Consider the following 20,814-nt stretch of genomic DNA (forward strand, 5'->3'; position numbering starts at 1 on the left):
ATGGTGGTACATGACTCTTTGAATTATCGTTTTCTCACAGTATATACCCAGTAGTGGGATTGCTGGGTCATGTGGTAGCTCTAGTTTTAGTTTTTTAAGGCACCTCCATACTGTTCTCCATAGTGGCTGTATCAATTTACATTCCCACCAACAGTGCAGGAGGGTTCCCTTTTCTCCACACCCTCTCCAGGATATGTTGTTTGTAGATTTTCTGATGATGCCCATTCTAACTGGTGTGAGGTGATACCTCATTGTAGTTTTGATTTGCATTTCTCTAACAATTGGTGATGTTGAGCAACTTTTCATGTGCCTCTTGGCCATCTGTATGTCTTCTTTGGAGAAATGTCTATTTAGGTCTTCTTCCCATTTTTGGATTGGGTTGTTTGTTTTTTTGATATTGAGCTGCATGAGCTGTTTGTATGTTTTGGAGATGAATGCTTTGTCAGTTTACTCATTTGCAAATATTTTCTCCCATTCTGAGGGTTGTCTTTTTGTCTTGTTTATGGTTTCCTTTGCTGTGCAAAAGCTCTTAAACTTCATTAGGTCCCATTTGTTTATTTTTGAGTTTTTTTCCATTCCTCTGGGAGGTGGGTCAAAAAGGATCTTGCTGTGATTTATGTCATAGAGTGTTCTGTCTATGTTTTCCTCTAAGAGTTTTATAGTGTCTGGTCTTACATTTAGGTCTTTGATGCATTTTGAGTTTATTTTTGTGTATGGTGTTAAGAAATGTTCTAATTTCATTCTTTTACATGTAGCTGTCCAGTTTCCCAGCAAAATTTATTGAAGAGGCTGTATTTTCTCCATTGTATATTCTTGCCTCCTTTGTCAAAGATAGGTGACCATATGTGCATGGGTTTATCTCTGGGCTTTCTATCCTGTTCCATTGATCTATCTTTCTGTTTTTGTGCCAGTACCATATTTTCTTGATTACTGTAGCTTTGTATTGTAGTCTGAAGTCCAGGAGCCTGATTCCTCCAACTCCGTTTTTCTTTCTCAAGACTGCTTTGGCTATTCAGGGTCTTTTGTGTTTCCATACAAATTGTAAAATTTTTTTCGTTCTAGTTCTGTAAAAAATGCCTTTGGTAATTTGATAGGGATTGCATTGAATCTGTAGATTGCTTTGGGTAGTATAGTCATTTTCACAACATTGATTCTTCCAATCCAAGGACGTGGTATATCTCTCCATCTGTTTGTGTCATCTTTAATTTCTTTCAACAGTGTCTCATAGTCTCCTGCATACAGGTCTTTTGTCTCCTTAGGAAGCTTTACTCCTAGGTATTTTATTCTTTTTCTTGCTATGGTAAGGGATATGGTATGGGATTGCTTCCTTAAGTTCTCTTTCAGTTTCATTTATTTCAGATCTGATCTTTATGGTTCTGCTAACCTTGGGGGTTCCTTTGTTCTTCTTTCTCTAATTGCTTTAGGTGCAGGGTTAGGTTGTTTATTTGAGATGTTTCTTGTTTCTTGAGGTAGGATTGTATGGCAGTAAACTTCCCTCTTAGAACTGTTTTTGCTGTATCCCATAGGTTTTGGGTCGTCGTGTTTTCACTGTCATTTGTTTCTAGGTATTTTTTGATTTCCTCTTTGATTTCTTCAGTGATCTCTTGGTCATTTAGTAGCATATTATTTAGCCTCCATGTGTTTGTATTTTTTACATTTTTTCCCCTGTAATTGACATCTAGTCTCATAGTGTTGTGGTTGGAAAAGGTACTTGATATGATTTCAATTTTCTTAAATTTACCGAGGCTTGATTTGTGACCCAAGATATGATCTATCCTGGAGAATGTTCCATGAGCACTTGAGAAGAAAGTGTATTCTGTTATTTTTGGATGGAATGTTCTATAAATATCAATTAAGTCTATCTGGTCTAATGTGTCTTTTAAAGCTTGTGTTTCCTTATTTATTTTCTTTTTGGATGACCTGTGCATTGGTGAAAGTGGGGTGTTAAAGCCCCCTACTAAGATTGTGTTACTGTTGATTTCCCCTTTTATGGCTGTTAGCATTTGTCTTATATATTAAGGTGCTCCTATGTTGGGTGCATAAATATTTACAATTGTTATATTTTCTTCTTGGATTGATCCCTTGATCATTATGTGGTGTCCTTCTTTGTCTCTTGTAATAGTCTTTATTTTAAAGTCTATTTTTTCTGATAGGAGTATTGCTACTCCAGCTTTCTTTTGATTTCCATTTGCATGGAATATCTTTTTCCATCCCCTCACTTTGTGTCTGTATATGTCCCTAGGTCTGATGTAGGTCTCTTGTAGACAGCATATGTATGGGTCTTGTCTTTGTATCCCTTCAGCCAGTCTGTGTCTTTTGGTTGGAGCATTTAATCCATTTACATTTAAGGGAATTATCAATATGTATGTTCCCGTTACCATTTTCTTAATTGTTTTGGGTTTGTTATTGTAGGTCTTTTCCTTCTCTTGTGTTTCCTGCCTAGAGAAGTTCCTTTAGCATTTGTTGTAAAGCTGGTTTGGTGATGCTGAATTCTCTTACCTTTTGCTTGTCTGTGAAGGTTTTAATTTCTCTGTCAAACCTAGATGAGATCCTTGCTGGGTAGAGTAATTTTGGTTGTAGGTTTTTCCTTTTCATCACTTTAAATATGTCCTGCCACTCCCTTCTGGCTTGCAGAGTTTCTGCTGAAAGATCAGCTGTTAACCTTATGGGTATTCCTTTGTATGTTATTTGTTGTTTTCCCCTTGCTTCATTTAATATTTTTTCTTTGTATTTAATTTTTCATAGTTTGATTAATATGTGTCTTGGAGTGTTTCTACTTGGATTTATCCTGTATGGGACTCTCTGTGCTTCCTGGACTTGATTAACTATTTCCTTCACCATGTTAGGGAAGTTTTCAACTATAATCTCTTCACATATTTTCTCAGATTCTTCTTTTTCTCTTCTTCTTCTGGGACCCCTGTAATTTGAATGTTGGTGCATTTAATACTGTCCCAGAGGTCTCCGAGACTGTCTTCAATTCTTTTCATTCTTTTTTCTTTATTCTGCTCTGTGGTAGTCATTTCCACTATTTTATATTCCAGGTCACTTATCTGTTCTTCTGCCTCAGTTATTCTGCTATTGATTCCTTCTAGAGTATTTTTAATTTCATTTATTGTGTTGTTCATCATTGTTTGCTCTTTAGTTCTTCTAGGTCCTTGTTAAACATTTCTTGTACTTTCTCCATTCTATTTCCAAGACTTTGAAACATATTTACTGTCAGTACTCTGGATTCTTTTTCAGGTAGACTGCCTATTTCCTCTTCATTTATTTGGGCTTTTACCTTGCTCCTTCATCTGCTGCATATTTCTCTGTCTTCTCATTTTGTTTAACTTACTGTGTTTGGGGTCTCCTTTTTGCAGGCTGCAGGTTCGTATTTCCCATTATTTTTGGTATCTGCCGCCAGTGGGTGCAGTTGTTTCAGTGGCTTGTGTAGGCCTCCTGGTTGCAGGGACTGGTGTCTGTATTCTGGTAGGTGGGCCTGTATCTTGTCCTTCTGGTGGGCAGGGCCATGTCTGATGGTGTGTTTTGGAGTGTCTGTGAACTTAGTGTGACTTTAGGCAGCCTCTCTGCTAATGGGTGGGGTTGTGTTCCTGTCTTGCTAGTTATTTGGCATGGGGCATGCTACACTGGAGCATGCTGGCCGTTGGGTGGAGCTGGGTCTTAGTGTTGAGAGGAAGATCTCTGGGAGAGCTCTCACCAATTGATATTACGTGGGGCTTGGAGGTTTCTGGTGGTCCAATGTCCTGGCCTCGGCCCTCCCATCTCAGAGGCTCAGGCCTGACACCCAGCTGGAGCACCAACACCCTGTCAGCCACACGGCTCAGAAGAAAAGGAAGAGAGAAAAGCAAAAACAAAAACAAAAAAACCGACAGACAGAACCCCAGGACAAATGGTAAAAGCAAACCTATACAGAGAAAATCACACAAAGAAGCATAGACATACACACTAACAAAAAGAGAAAAAGGAAATATATATATATATATATATATATATATATATAAAAGGAAGAGAGCAACCAAACCAATAATCAAATCCACCAATGATAAGAAGCAGTAAATACTAAACTAAAATAAACATCAAATCAGACACAGAAAACCAACCCCAAGTCTACAGTTGCTTCCAAAGTCCACCACCTCAATTTTGGGAACATTTGTTGTCTCTTCAGGTATTCCACATATGCAGGGTACATCCAGTTGACTGTGAGGATTTAATCTGCTGCTCCTGAGACTGCACAGAGAAATTTTCCTTTCTTTTCTTGTTCCCACAGCTCCTAGGGTTCAGCTTTGGTTTTGGCCCCACTTCTGTGTGTAGACGGCCCTCAGGAGTCTGTTACCTGCCCAGACAGGAGGGGGTTAAAGCAGCAGCTGATTAGGGCTCTTTTCCATACTCAGGCTGGGGAGGAGGGAGGGATACGATAGTCATAATTGGAATGCAGGGCGAGCCTGCAGCAGCAGAGGCCAGTGTGACGTTGCAGCACCCTGAGGCGTTCTCCCGGGGAAGTTGTCCTTGGATCACGGGACCCTGGCAGTGGCAGGCTGCACAGGCTCCTGGGAGGGGAGGTGTGGATAGTGACCTGTGCTTGCACACAGGATTCTTGGTGGCAGTGGCAGCAGCATTAGCCGTTCATGCCCGTCTCTAGGTTCCGAGCTGATAGCCGTGGCTTGCACCCGTCTCTGGAGCTCACTTAGGCAGTGCTCTGCCTTCGGTGGGCACACTGGAAAGGAATCCCCTCTCCTCGCACACCCCAAAACGAAGGTCTCTTGCCTCTTCGGCAGTTCCAGACTTTTCCCTAGACTCCCTCCCGGCTAGCTGTGACGCCCTAGCCCCTTCAGGCTGTGTTCACGCAGCCAGCCCCAGTCCTCTCCGGGGGATCCAACCTCCAAAGCCCGAGCCTCAGCTCCCAGCTTCCGCCTGCCCGGGCGGTTGAGCAGACAAGCCTCTCGGGCTGGTGAGTGCTGGTTGGCACTGATCCTCTGTGTGGGAATCTCTCCTCTTTGCCCTCTGCACCCCTGTTCCTGCGCTCTCCTCCGCGGCTCCGAAGCTTCCCCCCAGCCCACCCCGTTCTCTGCCAGTGAACGGGCTTCCTAGTGTGTGGAAACTTTTCCTCCTTCACAGCTCCCTCTCGAAGGTGCAGGTCCTGTCCCTATTCTTTTGTCTTTGTTTTTTCTCTTCTCTTTTGCTCTATCCAGGTACGTGGGGAGTTTCTTGCCTTTTGGGAAGTCTGAGGTCTTCTGCCAGCATTCAGTGGGTGTCCTCTAGGAGTTGTTCCACATGTAGATGTATTTTTGATGTATTTGTGTGTAGGAAGGTGATCTCCACGTCTTACTCCTCCGCCATCTTGAAGGTCTCCTTCTGCCTATATTTATTGAGCTTGACTGACGTTCATCAAAATCTCAAGACCTACTACAGTGCAATGTTTTCCTGATTTCTTTTAAAAATATACTTGTATGATTTGTTCAGTATGATTTACAAGACTATAGGGTTAAAATGTTGATTTGGAGCAAAATGGATTTGATTTCTGTTTGGATTTGGGTATTTGTTACTTAGAAGAGAAGCATAACTCTGCCTATGGCGTACTTCATGCTAATGCAACTAAGCTTTCCCTCAGGATGGTGTAGTTCTCATATGTGTAAGGAGATCCACTCTTTTTCTCCTGATATAATTGACATACCTGGTAGGACTAGGCTTTTTTAACCTGATCATTCCCCCCAGTATTGCTGGGGCTCACACTTTCCCTCCAGGCATCATAAGAAAATTGCCCTTCTTGCTTTCTTTCTCACAAAACACCCACTATGTGGTCACAGATGTCTTTTTTTTCCCTCAGCAAAGAAAAATGAGAGATGAAAGGAATAACATGCTGTTTGATTAGGGACAATTCTTATTTGACCCAGAAAAGATGTTACCATCACTGGGGGTGGAGCTCCGTCTGTCCCCAGGGTTGGGTATCAGTCCAATAATTTTGAGATGGCACAGTAAAAGGGAGAGATGAAAAAGCAGAGGTGTTAAAGAAGAGACTTGCTAGTGCCTGCCCTCCCAGGTCCCACCAGATCAGCTACACTGTCCCACGGCCTCTGTAACCAAGAAGGAATTGAACTGCTCAGATGCAAAGGCAAATTAGACACCATATTCTAAGTTCTCTCATGCTCTTAACTGAGCCCATGGAAGGTACAATTAGCCCAAGTTCCTAGAAGACTTCTGAGTGCTGAGGACTAGGCCAGACCTTTCCTTGATGCAGACACATCGCCACCATCTTCCTAGCCTTTGGGGTAAGGGTGGCAGAAACTAAAGATTCAGGCTCCTTCATTTCCCCAATGACCTCTTGGTCAGAATCTGTACTATTCAGTAGAATGTACAGAATTTGCTCTGTTCTAATACATAAACTAAATATATGGCGTGATTTCAGCAGGAAATTTTAAGATTTTTTTGCAAAACTAATTACTCACTGAATGCTTTAGTGTGTACTTATTTGAGAGAGCTGGCATATCTTTTGCATATTTGGGTGGAATTTTTGTATCTTACAGCACATGAGATATGAGAAGCTAACTAGGGAAACTAGCCCTGTTAAAGCATCTGGGCAAAAAAAAAGAAAAAAGAAAAAAAAAAATCCCCAAACCTGTTCTTCTTCTCTTATTAACATCCACTTAACAGCTGGGAATGGTACAGTCCACACTTTTGCATGCCTGAAAGGGGGAACCACAGTACCACCTTCAGTTGATTACTTTTGTTTTCTCTTTCAGCAAATCTCCCCAGCAGGCCACAGGTAAGAGTTAATGGGTTGATTGGTTTAGGTGTTATAGATTATAACCTAGAGTAAGTGATTAGCTACCACCGATTTTAGTGCTACTTTATTCCCCATGTAAATAAGTAAACTTGCTTGACATGTTAATTGATTGAATACAACAGTTTATCAGTCCATGGAGGGGACCTCTCCCAAACCAGTCCTTCCAAATGCCCAAAATGCCAAGTGCTTGACCTTTGTATTCAAACAGCTTTTTAAAGGCCTCCTATGTACTATATAAAGTTACCCTGGATAGATTTGACTGCCACTGTTCTCCCAGGTGTCTACTTAAGGCAGCTATCACAGAACATGGACTTAAAAGCAATGACTGGAGTGGTGCACAAAGGTGGTTTTGTTCCTTTGAGGGGAAAAGGTTTTGATTTTTCATTTAAAATTCTGCTGAGAACTGTTGGCAGCTATAGGCATGTGCCTTTCAGTATGTTCTTTATCAGGTGCTCTTAGAAACAACGTGTCCCAAGACCACAGTAAATCTTTGGAGGACACTCTCTCTCATGAACTTGTTTATGAATCTTCTTGAAACAGTGAACCCTCTGATTGTGTTACCACCGCCTTAATGGCAAGAGGGGCTGAGAGCTTAAAGGAGAAGCACAGGTGGTTCATCTTCAGTAACTGGAGGGACAGCAAAGGCATATGAAGCAGATTACTGGATGCGGTGTGAGAGCTCGTGAGAAGGAGGAACCTCATCCCAGAGAGTAAAAGCCCTCTGACTGCTTCTGTTGTCTTAGTGAGTCAGAAGCAGGGGCTTCAGCAGAGAGTGTGGACGGGGAGGAAGCATCGGAGGTGTGAGGAGAGATTGGAGGATGTGTAGTAGCTGCTTGGAGCTCAGGAGAGCACATGAATAGAGAAAGAGACTGACTACCAGGCAGCATTAATGGCCACCACTTTCTCGCTCATAAATTTAACCTGAGGCCTCTCTGCAGGGCTATGCGTGGCCCTTCAGCAACCTTCAAGTTCATGAGCACAGTACCAGAGTAGGCCAAGTATTGCATTTAACCAAAGTTGAAGCTGTGGTTTGGCCAAGAGAGTACAGCAGTTCAAGGGAAGAGGCAAAGGGTTGATGATAATGATTGAACAAGCACCTGAGTTTGGTAGGAAGAGAAGTGAGGATGCGTTAGGTGTGGGAGACCAAATATCAATGGGTTGTAGCACCAAAGGATGGGTGAAGTTGGGGTCCTAATGGAAGTCAGCTGGAAAGATACAGGTGGGTTGTCAGAAAGTGGGATGATTGAAATTGAAATGTTGGGGGGGATGCAGGTATTGGTGATGGTCTAGATTTGCAACTTTGAGTGGCTGAGAAGGGTGAGGATGGATTCTCAGAGGAGAGGAGCTCAAGGAACTAAGAGGCCAGAAGTTTGGAAGCATCGTCTGTGTGAGCACTGAAATCATGAACATTTAAAAATAGTGAGTGACAGTGAGCCATTTTTTCTTCAAGAGGTAAGGGGATGTGAACCAAGGGGCCAGAAGATGACTGCATAGTGGGTGGTATAGTCTGATGACAAGAGAGTCAAAGCTGGGTATTTTTTAGGAAGGAGAGGGAGAAAGTGCTGTGAAAAACACAGTATGGACCTATCCAATATCTGAGGAGTGTGAGGGATGAAAAGCAGTCCTGTGTTGAAGCTGTGTCTTCAGGGGAGATCCAGATATCCATTAGAGCATGCAAGTGAAAGATGCATTCAGAGAAGAATTTGAGGACATGGGTTTTAATGATGACGGACCGAACTGTTTGACCTTCTCTTCGAAAGGTTGATGCCACTACCCTGAGTGTGGTCTGGATTTCTATCCTCCCTTGCCTATGTACATTGGCCCTGAGTCTTTAACTGGAACCACTGCACACCCTTGGACTGTAATTCCTGTCTTGAGTTCTTGTTGTCTGGACCCCAGCTGGGGACTGAGACCAGTTGGAATGGTCAAGGGTACCGCCTCTGCAGGAGACTTCCCACAGACCCTCAGGGAGAGACAGGGTGCTTACACCAGCCTAATTCACTAAACATTGGTACCTTCCTGCAAAAAAAAAAAAAGACAAGTCTTCTCAATTTTAACTTGGTTTCCAGCCTGGGCAAAATAAACGTCTTCCAGACTTCCCCTATATCAGCTGAGTGGATAAAAAGCAGACTAAGTAACTTCAGGATGAGAGCAAAGGACCTCATCCCAGGAACAAAAGTCACATGGGAGTAAAGAGTCCCCATTGAACAAAGCAAAACAGGGCTTGTCTAGTTCTGAAAAAAAAGCACTTTAATTTTTTTTTAAGAGTTGACAGATCTCTGCTACCTGTAATGTTTTCTGTAAATGTTGTTCTGACAGTGCTATTCTCCCTTCCCACAGGCAATGTGACGTATTCATCTAGCCAACCAACATTTCTTAACTTACAGTATTGCCCTTTTCAGCAAATGCCAATTTCAAGTTCCATTTAATCAGAAGCTCCATGGCTCTTTGAATCATGCTGTTGAGCGCTGACTGTGTGTTCTACTGAAGGAGTAAAACACTGACTATCCAAAGAGAAAAGGATATTTTGTTTTTATAATAATCATATATTATTGTTTTCTTCTTCCCTTTCTATGCAACTGTAAATTAATGAACAGAGTGGTATTTGGAAGTGGTAATACACTTGTCACTGATTTGTATACTGTATACAGTATTGGGAAAGTGGGTGGGAGCTTTCTAATATGATACCTTCTTTTTAATAACCATAAAAATTGCGTAAGAATTAGAAGACAATTTTACATCTTTACATTCCTTCATATTAACCTTGTACAATAACTTCATTTGTTTCTTTGACTCTTTTACCATTATGTTTTGGTTATTTATAATTCATCAGCCACATGACCAAATAGATTTTCTTTATTTGTTTCCATGATATGGCCAAATTAATAAGCTCATATATTTCAATCAAATATTATATGTTTATGGATTAGACTACAGCTCTGTGTATACGGTTTAACTTGATTTGACATCGTACACTTATTTCTTTAGCAGTCACTTGGATAACCACAATAAAAATCCTGTGGGCCTAACTGGCATTTCTATTGGGATTTTTTTTTCCTGCATTTTATTTCCCTGCTCTGTATCAGTAGGTCTTGATTTCTTTATTTATTTCATGTTCCAATCTATATGACAGGATTATAATAATCTCAAAGATCATTTTACCAAAGGTTGCCCATTTAAGCATATTTTCATTTTGACGCAGAAACAAAACTTGGTCCAACTTTTCCTAGTTCCCAGGTCTTGATTTTCATCATTCAGTAACACAGCAGACATTTACCTAATTGTGATACCAAAACACATGGCTGTCTTTGGTTCCCTTTGAAGAAAGTTTTACAGTTGTTTATGTACACTCAAACCCTCTATGACTCTTGAAGCCCCCACACACAGACACAAATTTAATGAATGTCTCATTTTACCTTTTGAGTGAATGAACAGCCATTTTATTACCCTTCATTTGATCAATACATTTGGGAACAATGTTCATCAAAAGCCTACATCACTGCTTCTATAGAAGAATGAAATTAATGCTTACATGCTGGCACCCTGGCTTATACCTTTGAGTGCATTCAGTTGGGTATTTGGTTCGGCTTCTGATTTAACATGTATTTGATTCAGTTTAAACATGTTATGTGATTTACCAAATGTAGAGAAACCAAAAAAAGTGAAAATAATGTGTGTTGATTCAAGCATATATGCTTTTAAAACATCAGGACATTTTAACCTTGAGTTCTCTTTAACTGGGATTTGGCCAGAAGGAGGCTTAAAGTTAGAAATTCCTACTCTTTTAGAATAGGTTGGGTGGGTTGGGGGGCAAGGGTGTCTATTTGCAGCAGAGATATTTTGAGAAGAAGAAAATTGTTTTATATAAGAGGAAAGCCATGACCACCTTTCTACCTCAGATCCGTCTTCATCCATCGTATTGGAAATAGCTTTATGCTACTGCAGTCTGAAAAATCTAAAGCTTTTTATCAGACCACGTCATACCCAGTAAAAGTACCTATTTAAAGAAAAAAAAATTCCCTGAACTCTGAACTACAAGTTGTAGATTTGGTGTCTTCCTTGTCCTTACTTTGAAAAGTTATGTATTAATTTTTTTCTGCCTGTAATTGTGTGCAACACGTTCTCTATCTGCTATTAAGGAAAAGCTACATAAAACACTACATTGTAACCTTCTAAGGGATAATAAATATAAAGAAATATATTGCAGTAACAACAAGGGGAAATAAGTATGTAGTTCTTTTGAAATATGTGGTAAAGAACTAATCATAGACTATCATCTAATCTGGTTATATCTGTATTTTTCATCCTGAATAAAAGTAATTTTAACACAAGATGACTTTGATATTCTTCAGCGGTGTTCACTGGTAGACTCTGAACTTCAAATGTACATTTATGAAAATAAAATATAAAGAGAGCCTATATCCTGATAAATCTACATGTGTTCCTACAGTTTCTCTCATACACACTAAAATACATTCTCTCTTACTCTCACTGTCTCACTCTCTCTTTCTCTGTGTTCCTCTCTTCTCTCTTATATATATAATTCTCAATTTCCTTTACAGATAGAAAGCTTATTGATAGGGAGTAAATAATGTTGGATGTTAAAAACATGTACATGAAACCTATTGAGCTTTTGTTTTTCATTTTTTTGGGGGGGTACCAAATTACTTTATTTGAAGGTATGGTACTAAGGAAAGAACTTTGTAGATGTTTTGGTACAACTTATAGAAAAGGTAAAGGTAACCCAAACACGCGTGCACTGCCTTGATGCAGGGAAGTCATCCCTGTGGCTACGGGAAGCCAGCCTAAGGCTTAGCTCTCATTATCACTATTTCCCAGGGTGTGCTTGTCAACGAGATACTCTGCCATGCCAGATTCGGGGGCCCCCATCTTGTGCAAGTTGGTTACGTGGCCACCCAATTCTTTAGTGGATTTCACCTGCTCATGCAGGTAATGAGTCCCAATGAAGTTACACAAATAGGTGTCATTTTTGTCAGTGGCCAGTTTGTGCAGTTCCAGTAGTGACGGATTCACACTTTTTTCCAAGTGTAGCACACATTCCATTGCATTCAGCCCATTCTCCCAGTCATCACGGTCTGGCTTCTTGATCTCCTGAAGGAAGATTTGGCCATGCCATTGGTTCTGCAGCTTTGTCAGTTTCTCAGCATGTTCCCTCTCCTCATGAGATTGGTGAAGAAAATATTTGGCAAAGTTCTTCAAAGCCACATCATCGTGGTCCAAATAGTATGACACGGACAGGTGGACGCAGGAGGCATAGAGCTCCAGGTCGATCTGGCGGCTGATGGCAGCCTCCGAGCCCTGGTGGTAGTGCTGGCGCACCTGCGAGGGGGACGCGGTTGTCATGGCGGGTGGCCGAGGAGAGGCGGCGGGGACCTTGGGGCGGCCGGAACGGCGGGTGAGCACTGCTTCCATCCCTGCACTGTTGAAGCAGGAAACCGCGGCGACTCTCCGCGAGGACTGTCTGAGCTTTTGTTTTAATAGCTTAGGTGCTATTGGTATTTATTGGTTATCCTTCCAAACCCACTTTTAGCCTCATGCTCTTAAATAATGCGCGTTTTGTATATGCACTGGATTTTACCACCCTGGTAGGAGGTTTAGTACATTTCGGAAGCTACCCCAGGGGAAATAGCATTGAGAATCACGTTACTTGATTCTAAAAGTAAAAGCTATCTGTGAAACAGAAAAAAACCCTAAACATATAATTTGTTAAAATTGATCAGGCTTCCCTGATGGTGCAGTGGTTAAGAATCACCTGCCAATGCAGGGGACTTGGGTTCGAGCCCTGGTCCGGGAAGATCCCACATGCCGCGGAGCAACTAAACCTGTGCGCCGCAACTATTGAACCTGTGCTCTAGAGCCCGTGAGCCACAACTACTGAGCTTGTGCACCACGACTACTGAAGCCCGCGGGCCTAGAGCCCGTGCTGCACAGCAAAAGAAGCCACCGCAATGAGAAGCCCGTGCACTGCAACGAAGAGTAACCCCCGCTGGCCTCAACTTGAGAAGGACCCCCGCACAGCAACGAAGGCCCAATGCAGCCAAAGTAAATAAATAAAATTAAAAAAAAAGAAAGAAAATTGATCCATTTCAATAAACATACATTTAAAACATCCTGTCTACCTCAAAGTAATATCCACATTAAGCATTCCTAAAGAACCAATTGTTGGTTTCCAGCAACCTGTTGAGTAGGTAGTTGAAAATGGAGCTGAGAACAAATGAAAAAGTTTTGTTTTTATACTAAGCCTAAGCCTTCAGCTTGTTATTTCTATCATTGAGAATGTGTATACATATATATATATATTTATTTATTTATTGTTATTATTATTTTTTTCTCCCTTCCTTTTTTTTCTGAGATACGCGGGCCTCTCACTGTTGTGGCCTCTCCCGCTGTGGAGCACAGGCTCCGGACACGCAGGCCCAGCGGCCATGGCTCACGGGCCCAGCCGCTCCACGGCATGTGGTATCCTCCTGGACCGGGGCGCGAACCCGTGTCCCCTGCATCGGCAGGCGGACTCCCAACCACTGCGCCACCAGGGAAGCCCTATATATATTTAAAGAATGTAGTTTGCTTTTGGATATTCCCCACCCCTCTGGACCACCACCATTCAACTGTTTCAGTAGACCAACTTTTTCAAGGGCCTTTCTTAAGTCACTCATTGAGAATTTGTTGAAACCACTAATACCACACCACCTAACACTGTAAGCAGGCTCCCCACAGTTCATTGACATGATACCAGCTTGTGTTTTTGTGAGGTTAATTAAGTGACAAGAGTGAGACTTCGATGGAGGCCAGGAGCCAATCACAATCATATTACATTCATTACCTGTGGTATTAGTTATTTATTGCCACTATAATGTGACACAGCAGCCATAAAACCTCATAATCATTTATTTAGCTCATGGGATGTGAGGTTCAGCTGATCTGGGCAGGACTCTTCTGATCCCAGCTGGACTTGCTCGCATGTCTGGAGTTGACCGGCTGTTGGGATGGCTAGACTCAGATGACTGTGGCACCTAGGCGGGGTTCTTTCATCCACTAGCAACCTAACTAACTGGGTGTGTTTTTGTGCAATGACAGACTTGTGGGACTGCAGATGGGCTCTGCTGAGAACTGGTGCATCATCACTTCTACTGAATTCTGTTGGTCAAAGCAAGTTATAAGGCTAGGTATGGGGAGTAGATTCCACCTCTTTTGTGAGACAAACTGCAGAGTCACGGACAAAGGGTGTAGCTAAGGGGAGGAGCCATCAGGTTTCACCTTATAAACTTAGAGGGAGGAAAGCAGAGGACATGGGCCAGAATACTAACATGTCCATTTCCTTGGGCATGATGTCCACTGCCTCAATGGAGTGGGAAGGAAGCAGCCTTTTTATGAGGCCTTCTTTTAAAACAAAGATCAAGAAGATCAGCCCCTCCTCCCCAGGCTATCAATCCAATTTCAGAAGGAAACACAAGTAGGAAAATTTACCATGTCTTTGCCCCAAATCCTAGGAAAAGCAGAAGACCTCCTGATAGAAAAGGACTGGTACTAAAATTAGAAAAAATTAGAAAAAATAAAAACAAAGAATAAAGAAAGAAAAAAGCATAGGTGAGAGAATAAAAGGGATATTATTATAAACTGCTCGGAAGTTTTGTTTAAATTGTTAGCTGGAAGAATACACAATACACAGGAGGTTCTTCACATTGACCAAATGAGTAGATACATGTGATATCATACCCTGGCAAGCATTTGTCTAGAAACACGCAACTTATTTGCACTTTGTTTAAACTTACCAACTTGGCACTAATCTTGCATTTTGAAGGCATTCCAATTGGTGACATAGTTTTCATAATTTGGGAATATTTTCAGTGTATGCTTGGGTTCAGCTATTCTTTTACAGATAGCTTATCTTTTTGGTACTGTTTTGAATTTTGTACGTGAGTAATTAGGAAAAGTTAATTGACAATTTGCCCACACCTTGCTCTGTTGTCAGTCCAGAAACCACAAATGTTGAATTTGTAATTAAATGAGAAGAGGTCCCAGGCTGCCATGGAATGTAATTACAATTAGTTCCTGATTATACTTTCTTAAGAAACATTTTTTGAAAGTATTAAAATACTGATTTTTACTTCAAATCAATTTTTTTCTTTTAATTTAGATAAAGTAAAATAAAATGACATTATAAAACTGTTGGAAAGAATTGAGCCATTCTAGCATAAATCTGACCCCAGTGAGCCTATCAAAATCTAGAATAGTCTTGTTCATTACACTCTATGAATCTCATGAGCCATGTTTACCCCTTAGCAAACTGAGGACAACTATTTATGCTGCTTGGGATGTCTGTGAGGGCAGTTTCAAAAGCTCAACCCTTCCCCAAATAGTCCTCATGTATCCTGTTCTCTCCCCACTCCCACCCCGACCATGCAGGTTAATATTGGTAATGATATCCAATATAAGAGGCTGCTTAGTACAAAACAAAACGCATGCTGGATGCTATATCCCCAAAATGTCATTAATGAAATAATAAAATTTTAAAAGTAAAGAGGACTCTTGTGATTAACTGGAAGATGTTAACCACAGATCAAAATTCTGCCTTGACTTGAAATTTAGTGGCTATAACTGAATTGGAAACAAAATATCCAAGTGGCAGGCAAGGTATTGTTCAAGTTGCAGAAAACAGAGTTAGTTAGGGAACAAATCCCTACCTGCCTAATCTAATGGTTCAGCCCAATGATAAGCAAGAGGGTATGATAATAGTAATGGGATCTGGAAGGAAGATTAGCAGGTCCTTATAAGAACTTTTAGGGCTTCCCTGGTAGCACAGTGGTTAACAATCTGCCTGCCAATGAAGGAGACACGGGTTCGAGCCCTGGTCCGGGAAGATCCCACATGCTGCAGAGCAACTAAGTCCGTGCGCCACAAGTACTGAGCCTGCGCTCTAGAGCCCGCAAGCCACAACTACTGAGCCCACGTGCCTCAAGTACTGAAGCCCGTCCACCTGGAGCCCATGCTCTGCAACAAGAGAAGCCACAGCAATAAGCCTGCGTACCGCAACGAAGAGTAGCCGCCGCTCGCCGCAACTAGAGAAAAGCCCAAGCGCAGTAACGAAGACCCAATGTAGCCAAAAATAAATAAATAAACAAATAAATAAATAAATTTATTTAAAAAAAGAACTTGTAGTGCACTCTAGATCCCCACAGGATGTGTATCCAAATATAGGGATACAGCTCAAGAAAAAAATGTGAGAATTAACCACCACCTATAGAACCATATCCCAATAATTTCACTGTGATGTTTCAATGTGCTTGTTTGTAATGTCAGAATCCAAAGAAGACATCATGATGATCAATAAAAATGCAATGGATGTAGCAGGATTTCGCCACTAAAAGCGTTCCTTGACTAAATAATTTTGAGAAACAGTGCATGCTCTAAGGCCCTTTGGAGATTCGCAATGCACATGAACATAATAAAAGCTTTGAGAAATCCTGAAGTAAAGAATCCTACCTAACTGTGTATCACTCTGCATTTCTAAAGCATTCAGCAACAGAACTCTTTTGCCACTTACCTGTAAACATTCTGTAATGTACACTTGAGGTGCTGAATTAGTCATTGGTTTTAATCTTGCAAATATATATAGGTGGTGAGCCCATGAAGTCTAGAAAAGTGACAAGTGAAAAGTAAAACAATTATAAGTATTAATTCAGGATTTTAAAACAGGAAGTAATCTTGTGTGACAACCAATATATTTCTATAATTAAAGAGATACGCTAAAGCATGGGTAAGAGTCAAGACAGTTTGCCCTCTGTTCTCCGTTCAGGAAACATTTTTATTTCCAGAGGAAAGTAATTTCTATTTCTAAAATCCATGTCTTCCTAAACAAGCCATGCATAGCAGGCATTACTAAACCAGGCATTTATTACCAAAACCACAGGATCTAGGAATGGCTGGGATATCCAAAAATTGTTCCTGAGATCCCAATTTTTCTTTTACTTCTTTGCTTAATTAATAATAGGAATTCCTGGTGTCTGCTAAAACTGACCCAAACATTATCCAATCATAATATGATTGCTGGGACTTCCCTGGTGGTCCAGTGGTTAAGACTCCATGCTTCCATTGCAGGGGGCACTGGTTCAATCCCTGGTTGGGGTACTAAGATCCCACATGCCACGTGACCAAAAACAAAGCAAACAAACAAACAAAACAATATGATTGCCATGTTAAATGGAGCTATAAATACCATATATTTTCTCTCTTCCAAAAGCCCCTTTCTTTTGCAATCTGGCTCTTTTGCACGCAGGTAAAAACTCAGTCATATTTTCCTCCGGATCTATTCTTTTTTTTTTTTTTACGGTATGTGGGCCTCTCACTGTTGTGGCCTCTCCCATTGCGGAGCACAGGCTCCAGACGCGCAGGCCCAGTGGCCATGGCTCACGGGCCCAGCCACTCCGCAGCATGTGGGATCTTCCTGGACCGGGGCACGAACCCACGTCCCCTGCATCGGCAGGCAGACTCCCAACCACTGTGCCACCAGGGAAGCCCTATTCATATTTTTTAAAATAGCAAAACAACATTCTAGATTGTCACAATCTGTTTGAATTATTCTCTAATCTATTTCTTCAGTGTTTTGAGACATGTACTGATTATTAAATTCATTTCCCACATACTATTGATAACAAACCAAGGAGTTGTAGATAGCAATTTTTGGAAATGAGTGCTGTGAATGTGAATGGGAGTTGTCTGATACGATCTGTTGAAGAAAGAACTGAACAGTATGATGTGCGTATACATGGGTTTTTCAGGAAGTTTCTGGAACAATGAAGTTATAATAAAATAATGATGATGAAGACAGAGGAATACCAAAGATATGTTAGTGAGGACAATAGAATTTTCAATTCATTACATTGTAGACAAAGTTGAGTGAGTGTATATGCTCTCTGCTCTCAGCTTCTTCAGCCTGAGCTGAAGGATAGACCATTAATATCTGGAAGCATGATCAAGCCACAACTTCACATCAATTTATTACAATCAAGTATCATGTTTCTGGGGTGGTTTTTCAACTGCCATGAGTGTCAGGCTTTCCTGTTCTTTTTGTTGGAGACATTTGTTGGCTCATTAAATGTGACAGCAGCTACACACAGTATGCAAAACTCTGGGGATCACAGATCTGAACACTGCAACGCAGACAAATCAGAGTTTGCATTCCACTTCTCAGGAGCCACAAGTACCCAAACTAAACCAAGAGAATAAATACAATCACCCACCTGAAGAGCCTGCAGAATTAGCTATGGGGTTATTAGCAAAAGTCTTCAAATTCATAATTTCTTTGTTTGCATACTGGATCTCAGTAATATTTTAGATACTAGAGAGGTCTAGAGAGATGTAATTGCAACACCCTTTTTCTAAAATAGCCCCTGTTCCTTTTAGAGGACCATATTACATGGCAGCTCTATTTTGAACCACCTGATATTTTCCTGTTTCAGTGTTAAGATATGTAGTATCAACAATCAAAACTAAGTCTTGATTTTCTAAACTAGTTTCTAGCCTATCTATTGAAGGGCCTAGATAGTTTGCAAAGGTTAGACAGTCATAAGTGCCTCCTTCTTAAAGATGATGGAAGAGTAGCAGGATTCAAAGCATTACAGTGATGCACAGAAATATGTGAGAGAGAAAAATATAGGATTTCCTAGAAGGGAAGTCTACTTGCAGAGAGGTACTTTTTATTTTCAATAAGTAACAAAGAATGTGCAACATGAGGGACCGTCAAGTTTAAATGAGACCCTAAAAAACAAGTTAACCCAGAGAAAACCATAATTCAAAAAGACACATGCACCCCAATGTGCATTGCAGCACTATTTACAATAGCCAAGACATGGAAGCAACCTAAGTGTCCATCAACAGAGGAATGGATAAAGAAGTTGTGGTACATATATATAATAGAATATTATTCTGCCATAAAAAGGAACGAAATTGGGTCATTTGTAGAGACGTGGATGGACCTAGAGTCTGTCATACAGAGTGAAGTAAGTCAGAAAGAGAAAAATAAATATTGTATATAAACACATATATGTGGAATCTAGAAAAATGGTACAGATGAACCTATTTGCAGGGCAGGAATAGAGATGCAGATGTAGAGAATGGATGTGTGGACACTGTGGGGGGAGGGGAGGTGGGGTGAATTGGGAGATTGAGATTGACATACACTACACTACCACGTGTAAAAGAGATAGCTAGTGGGAACCTGCTGTAGAGCACAGTCGTACAGTGACATGGAGACTGCGAAAAAGTAGGAACTGCAATGCTAGTCAGATCCAGGAATTCTCTTATATGTCTCTCAACTAATGGCCTGATAAAGTTTTGAAAAGCCAAATCTGATAAGGGAAAGAAATTTACCTCCTTGGGATAAGTCATGTTCTATGTTTGTTATCTACATGAAACCTAGTTTGTTACTTTGACAAAATTGTAACTTCTTGAAGACCTCGTGCCCTCTCTGAGCTAAAACGGTAAGTAGATAGATGGAATCAATCTTAGAGCTCACCCCATCTTTTTTTTTTTAATAGATCTTTATTGGTATATAATTGCATCATAATACTCTGTTAGTTTCTATGTTGTATGACAAAGTGAATCAGCCATATGCATACATATGGCCCCATATCTCCTCCCTCTTGAACCTCCCTCCCACCCTCCCTATCCCACCCCTCTAGGTCTTTGCAAAGCACCAAGCTGATCTCCCTGTGCTATGCTGCTGCTTCCCACTAGCTAGCTATTTTACATTTGGTAGTGTATATATGTCGATGCTACTCTCACTTCTCCCCAGCTTCCTCCTCCCCCTCCGTGTCCTCAAGTCCCTTCTCTATGTCTACGTCTTTATTCCTGCCCTGCCACTAGGTTCATCAGTACCATTTTCTTTTTATAGATTCCATATATATGCGTTAGCATATCATATTTGTTTTTCTCTTTCTGACTTACTTCACTCTGTATGAGAGACTCTAGGTCCATCCACCTCACTACAAATAACTCAATTTTGTTTCTTTTTATGGCTGAGTAATATTCCACTGTATATATGTGCCACATCTTCTTTATCCATTCATCTGTCGATGGACATTTAGGTTGCTTCCATGTCCTGGCTATTGTACATAGTGCTGCAATGAACATTATGGTACATGTCTCTTTTTGAATTATGGTTTTCTCAGGGTGTATGCCCCATCTTAAGAACACAACAAAAGGTCATCCACATATTAGATAAGAATAGAATCAGAAGGAAGTTTAGATCCTTGTGGTTGTGGTTGAAAACTTATGAAGGAGGGTACTTCAATAACACTTTTGGCCATAGTAGTCCAAGTATATTGTTGATTTTTCCAGGAGAACGTAAACAAATATTGATTATTTTGACCTAAAGGACCACTAAAAGAAGCAGAACACGGATTTACTACTGTAGAATTTTAGCTTCAGGAGCCACCAAAAAGAAAATAATATTTGGCCTTGGTACTACAGGGAAGCAGGGAATAGCTATCCTCGTGTCCTGGACAAGTACGTATAGTTGTCACTGGGTAATCCTGCGGGACCCCGTGGATACCAAAATCCAGGGATGCTCAAGTGTCTTACACAAAATGGTATAGTGCTTGCAAATACTATATTCCTGTTACTTTAAATCATCTTTAGATTATGACAATACTTAATGCAATGTAAATGCTGTATAAATAGTTGCCAGTACGTGATAAATTCAAGTTTCAGATTTTGGAGCTTTATGGACTTTTTTTTTTTTCCAAATATTTTTGACCAGGGCTAGGCAGAGCCTTGGCTAGGCGGAACCCGCACTTGGGCGGAGCCGAGCTAGGCGGAACTAGCCTAGGCGGGACCCGTATCGTTTCCGGTGGATTATTAACAGGAACGATACGAGTGTTAACCGGGCTGCTGCAAGGTATGATGAGTCCTTTCTCTATTTTGGCTGTTGTTTGTAGTCTGTCTTTAACTCTAAGAGGCTGTTGTGAAAATTTGAGTTGATGGTTAGGTGGGGCCGTCTTAACCTTGATGGG

General features: G+C 41.0%; 2 protein-coding genes across 2 annotated transcripts in view; one reads left to right on the forward strand and one right to left on the reverse strand.

Annotated features, from left to right (window-relative positions):
- UTRN (utrophin) overlaps window positions 1-9,210 on the forward strand; it is a gene marked incomplete at both ends in the record, with an annotated part of 450,045 nt that extends 440,835 nt beyond the window's left edge. Inside the window, one exon of the mRNA XM_079716566.1 lies at window positions 9,122-9,210. Coding sequence (XP_079572692.1) covers window positions 9,122-9,210 — 89 coding nt within the window. The remainder of the gene's footprint in view (window positions 1-9,121) is intronic.
- A 2,383-nt stretch (window positions 9,211-11,593) lies between these two features.
- Window positions 11,594-12,145, reverse strand: LOC307061262 (ferritin heavy chain-like; the record flags this gene model as incomplete). The annotated part of the gene is made up of 1 exon (XM_079716317.1): window positions 11,594-12,145. The coding sequence occupies one exon, from the start codon at window positions 12,143-12,145 to the stop codon at window positions 11,594-11,596; it is 552 nt and encodes a 183-aa protein (XP_079572443.1).
- Between the last annotated feature and the right edge of the window lie 8,669 nt (window positions 12,146-20,814).

This window comes from Hyperoodon ampullatus, assembly GCF_949752795.1.
Source record: "Hyperoodon ampullatus genome assembly, chromosome: 12".
Classification (NCBI taxonomy): domain Eukaryota; kingdom Metazoa; phylum Chordata; class Mammalia; order Artiodactyla; family Ziphiidae; genus Hyperoodon; species Hyperoodon ampullatus.